Below are 5,721 nucleotides of genomic sequence, written 5' to 3'. Positions count from 1 at the left end.
GTAGGTCCCCCTTCCACCACCAAGTAAGTGTGTGGAGGGTGTGTAAAGGAATGGAGAAGGTGTAAGAAAAATGTAAACCCTTAGGGGACACATTAGAAGCTTCCACTCAATATAATACAATATAATGATACAATACGAGATAGATTTTTATGATCAACAATTTTTTTGAAATTTATGACTTGCTGTACTGGACCCCCATTAAGCGTATCAGTTTCATCCTGAACTAAAACTTAAATTTTTTGATTTTATCATTTTTTTACGATGTTTTTGTGATGTAACTAGTTTTGTTTTTATTCGCCAAAATAATGTATTTCAGGCAGTGTCTAATTTAATATACAAATAATCCCAGTTAATTATTTTCAAAACCAAAAAAGTGATAATAGTTTCTCACACCGCGACACCATCACACAAAAATTTCGTATCACTTATTTGGATCAAAAAATTTTTATTCTCATTCAGAGTTTCAATATCTTGAAATATCACGGGAGGGACTTTTTATACTGTTTTAAAAAAAAATTTAATTTCTTATCTGAATCCGAAGCCTTGCCCGCTTCAATTTTAGGTTAGTGTAAGTTTCAAATTTTCAAGTTTCACATATACTACCCCTATGCTAGGTCACTTTTTCTGATCAAACTTTTTAGATCCTAAATCAGGAATACTTCAGCCTTTGAGTATATCAGTTTGAGAAACGCTGTGCTACATCATGCCGCGAAATGATTTGAATCGTTCTAATACCTTTTCCAGCCTTGGGGAAAGACAGGCGTAAAAATTGTATCAAAAGAAATTGGCTATACAACTTTAAAAGAAAAAATTTTATAATAAATAAAAGATATATATAATTATCTGTAGGCGCCAGACGCTTTCTCGGCTTCACTTTGAATTTTACTGAATTCAACGCGTTATTAAAATTTAGATTTTTAGCTCGATCGGCAGAGGGATTTGTGGGGCGAGGAAAAGTCACAGAAAAACACCCCATGTTCAAAAATAAAAAAAAAATAAGACATTTAATGAGATTTGAACTTCAAATAAAGTTAATTTGATAATACATAAATTATCTCCACTTCACTAGTTTATAATAAAGAGTTTAAACAAAACACGGAGGGGTTCTCCCTAGCATTTACACCAAAATAGCTTAAAACTACAAGTATTTACTTACAAACAACATTAAAACTTTAAAATTTTAAAATTCTTAACAAAAAATTTTACTTCATTTTAAACCGCAAGTTCACGACTCGAGATGGCACCTGCCAGAGTCTCAACCGAATTCCAAACCTAATTCACCACACTCAAACTAAACATAAATATCCCTTTAAATACTCAACTGGAGGACGAAATTGACAACGCCTACCTTGCCTGCAGAACAGAAGTTTTCCTCCTTGATATTACAAAAGGCTGCGTATGTAGAATTCCTTTTCAAATGGATTTCGCTTCGATGGCCGACACGAGACTGATGATCTTGCAGTTCTACCGCCTTTTCTCCCCTCTTCGCTCGTTTTTTTTCAACTTCGCCCAGAGTGTGCTGCCCTCAACGCTATCAAAAGATGTTGAAACTGGCAGAAAGGACTTGATTGATTCCAGTGAGCGCTGAGCTGGCCGGCCAAGATGGCCGCAACTGAATTTTGACAGTCAGTTCCGTTCTATCTTCCCGGCCGCGTGATCGAAGTCCGTAGTGGTCGAGACTCAGTGCGTGGAATGAAACGTGGTGTGGGTATGTGAAGTGCAAAGTGTTTACCTTAGTTAGAGTAGGATGGCAGTGCTAATCCCTGCCGGATTTTCGAAAAGAAGAAGAACCATATTCGACAGCCGAAGGCAGGACGTTACTCACTCTCGTCCACAGGTGATACAATACAGGTACAATATAGGTACTTTATATTTCATAGAGCGGTGGTTAAATCCACACAAATCAAATATAAACAGATAAAATTTATAATTTCTTTCATTTTTCTACACAATTACCTAAAACAGCATTCAAATTAATGCAATACTTAGGTCTAATTGGAGTTCGTGCCGGCCATGGATTCACGTGGTAATGTTAATTAATTTGAAAGTGATCTGGAGTGGGATCCATAACGTGTGGGTGGCCACAACGTTACAACACCTCTCCCCAGGCTGACCCACAGGACTCCAGGGCCAGCAGGCGTCATCAATCCGACCTCCTGATCGCTTCGATCAAGAACAGGATGAGTGCATGAGTATGATTAACCCATTTAGTTGATTTCTGTATGTTGCTGTTTGCTGTTTACCACTTTCTCAAATGAGAAGTGTTGTACATTTCAAGAGAGACAAGGCTGTTGGACTTTAACTAACCCCATGCAAAATTTCTAAGTAATGGTATAACTAGTTCTATTCAGTACTTTTAGGATCCTATTATTAGATTACTGATCAGCTCCAGACAAGTTTAATTATATTCCTGATCTCAATAACGCTAAATGAACAAAATCTGGGCATACTGAGTGCCTTAGTAATTTCCGAAGAAAACCGTACTTCTCATTACTAACAAATACATAACTGACTATACTTATACCAAGTTTCACGAAAAAGCTTAAAACCTAAGAATCACACGAAAATAACTTAAAATCTACGAATCACACGAAAATAGCTTAAAACTAACAGAATCGGAGACCCGAAACTACAATTTCTTCCGAATGGCGTCCGCCAAGGCCTGGACGAGAGAGAGGTCCGCATCCCAATGGATTCCCGCCTCCTCTTGCCCACCTGATGATTGTCCCTGTCCTCTTCCAAAAGGGAATACCGCCAGCTGTTCCAAATCAGGCAAAGCCCGATGTAGCTGTATAGGAACGGGATTTCTCAGAGGACGGAGTCCCTATTCCTTGCGTGAATAGGGGCTCCTCACTCCTTGCCTCCATCCTGAAGCAGACCTTGGGCATTAGTTGATCCGGACACCAGGCTTTCCACAATAAAAGCAGAATATTCCCCTTTGGAACCCGCACGGATTAAAATCATATCCCCCCTGATGACAATTCCAACATCCATGTTCCGGACGAGGCATCAAGGATTGACACAGATCTCTTCTATAAATCCGGTGGGCAGCAGGAGAACAAAGTCTGGACTGCTGGTTCTCAACCCACCCCTGAACCGCTAATGGATTCCCTACTGGGGACCGAGCAAATTCAAGGGTGGGGGGATATGAAACCAGTTAGATTTGGGAATTGGAAGTACAGGACCCTGATCCCTGGGCGCCAATACTCGATCCGAGGCCTGAGACAATCCCTTTTCATACATGACCTGGATTCCGGCCGTCCCAGAAAACAGGGGTACCGAACTTTCCCCACCTCCTCCAGCCATGGTGGACGCAACCCAGTCAGTCTCCGGCTCCACCGACGTTGACGTAGCCGGAGGCGGAGCAAATCCGAGCAGGGCGGAGACCTGTGCATCTATAGACGCCAGAGGCGTAGACAATTCGTAATCCCTCAGTTCGAATGGATACGGAGGGTTCCCGCCATTAGCCCTGTCCTTCCGATCACGCCTCTCTGGTTTGTCACCATCATCCAACTCCCACCGAGAGACTCCAATCTCAACCCTTGGCTTAGAGGGGATGGAGGATTTGGGAGGGACACTATTTTCTTCTAAGCCGAGCACTTCGGCAGGGCCCTTTCTCCTCCTCTCTATCCTTTTCGGGTCGGAAGGAACCATCGGCGTTGCTCCTCTGGAGCTTTCTGGGCTGGCCCGTACCGCGACGTCGGACGAGTTGCGAGATCTGAATGCCAAGTGTTTGACGGCGAGGTCTTCCCTTCGGGCGACTCGGAGGCCGCACACTGCCCGGATCACCCCCGGCTCCGGCAGTATCTCCGGTTCCTCCAGAACCACCGGATCCCCTAGTACTTTCGGACTCGGAGGAGCCGCCGGCCGAACCCCCGGCTCCAGCTGGATACCCAGCGCCGGTTGAATAGTCGGCCCTGGTTGAACCCCCGGATCCAGTTTCACCTCCAGTATCAGACCTATGGGGTCCTCCCTGCTTTTCTCCGTTCCGCGCCCCTGGTCCTCCAACTCCGGTACTGTCACCGGGCGGTATCGGCGGTCCTGCGGTATCGCTGGGAAGGACGGGAACCGGTCCCTCTGATCGATGGGTTCCCTTCGAATTCTCAAGAGAGGAATTGGGTCGATGGCTCGGGGTCTTCGGAAATATAGGCGACAGGGATGGCCTCGTCGCCTCCGCAGTTCCTGAACCGTCTCCGGGCGATATTTCGGAATTTTCTTCCTCGTCTTCTCGCTGCTAAAAGGGATTCTCGTTAATTAAGCTCTGATCGATCCACCAATAGTGCTCTAAATCCTTGATGTGAGCCTTTTCAATTATACCGGTCTCATCCTGGATTGCATACACTACTGATCATATTATTTTTATTACCCTAAACGGACCTGCAAATTTAGGGGACAACATCCTCTTGACATTTTATTTATTTTTTGATAAGCCGTTAGAGGTGTCCAAGGACACATTTTAGGACCGGTCTCGAGGGGCACCGGTAATTTAGAGAAGCTTAGCGACCTTTTGTTCTTCAAGGGTGACGGTTTCTCTACCCTACAAACTTTTCCTTAGCTGCGTTTTTCTTTATTTTTGGATACGTTGTTAAGGGTATACAAAGACGCATTTTAGGACCGGCATCGGTGGGCACCGGTAATATTTTTGAATTTTTTGTTGTTAAGTTTGTCGGTTCTTTTACGCTCAAAAGTTTTCCTTGGTTGAGATTTCATACATTTTTTGATATTTTATTAGGGGCGTCCAAAGACTTATTTTAGGACCGGTGACAATGGGCACCGTTAATTTGTGGAATTTTGATTTTATTTTGTTAAGGGTGATGGTTTTTCTTCTCTCAAAAGTTTCCTTGGCTGCGATTTTCTTTATTTTTGGACTTGTCGTTAGGGGTGTCTGAACACACATTTTAGGAATGGTTGGCGTTGGGCACTGGTAATTTGGGAATTTTAATGATTATTTTCGTTAAGGTAGACTGTTTTTCTAACCCCAAAAGTTGTCATTGCCTGCGATATTCTTTATTTTTAGACATGTTAGCATTGTCTAAAGAAACATTTAAAGACCGGCGTCGATGGGCACGGGTACTTTTTGTCAATTTTAACGATTTTTTCGGTAAGGGTGATGGTTTTTCTACCCTCGAAAGTTTTCCTTGGCTGCGATTTTCTTTATTTTAGGATATGTTGTTAGGGGTATCCAAAGATATATTTTAGGACTGGAGTCGAAGGGCACCGGTAATTTAGGGAATTTTGAAGTTTTTTTTTGTTAAGGGTATCGGTTTTTCTACTCCCAAAAGTCGTCCTTGCCTGTCATTTTATTTGTTTTTGGATATGTCGTTAAGGGTGTCCAATGACACATTTTAGGACTTGTGTCGATGGGCAAATGTAATTTGGGTATTTTTGTCGTTTTTTTTGTTAAGGTTGCCCGTTTTTCTCCCCCCAAAAGTTTCCTTGGCTGCGATTTTATTTATTTTTCGATATGTTGTTGTTTTTTTCGCTAAGAGTGATGGTCTTTCCACCCCCAAAAGTTTTCCTTGACTGCCATTTCCCTTATTTTTGGGTATGTTGTTAGGGGTTTCAAGAGACACATTTAAGGGTCTGTGATGATGGGCAACGGTATTTTGGGGAATTTTGACGTTTTTTTTTATTAAGTTTGACGGTTTTTCTACCCCCAAATGTCTTCTTTGGCTGCGATTTTCTTAAGTTTTGTATGTTTTGTTAGGGGTATCCAAAAAC

General features: G+C 42.6%; 1 protein-coding gene across 1 annotated transcript; it reads right to left on the bottom strand.

The window, feature by feature from the left end:
* Positions 1-3,577: 3,577 nt before the first annotated feature.
* Positions 3,578-4,326, bottom strand: LOC117176679 (uncharacterized PE-PGRS family protein PE_PGRS10-like). Its single transcript, XM_033366932.1, has 2 exons — positions 4,318-4,326; positions 3,578-4,231 (listed from the first exon to the last, which is right to left on the bottom strand). The coding sequence occupies exons 1-2, from the start codon at positions 4,324-4,326 to the stop codon at positions 3,578-3,580; spliced, it is 663 nt and encodes a 220-aa protein (XP_033222823.1).
* Positions 4,327-5,721: the final 1,395 nt, after the last annotated feature.

This window comes from Belonocnema kinseyi, chromosome 7 (assembly GCF_010883055.1).
Source record: "Belonocnema kinseyi isolate 2016_QV_RU_SX_M_011 chromosome 7, B_treatae_v1, whole genome shotgun sequence".
NCBI classification, from domain to species: Eukaryota; Metazoa; Arthropoda; class Insecta; order Hymenoptera; family Cynipidae; genus Belonocnema; species Belonocnema kinseyi.
The sequence above is the reverse complement of the archived record's forward strand: the minus strand, read 5'-3'. Positions and strand labels throughout refer to the sequence as shown.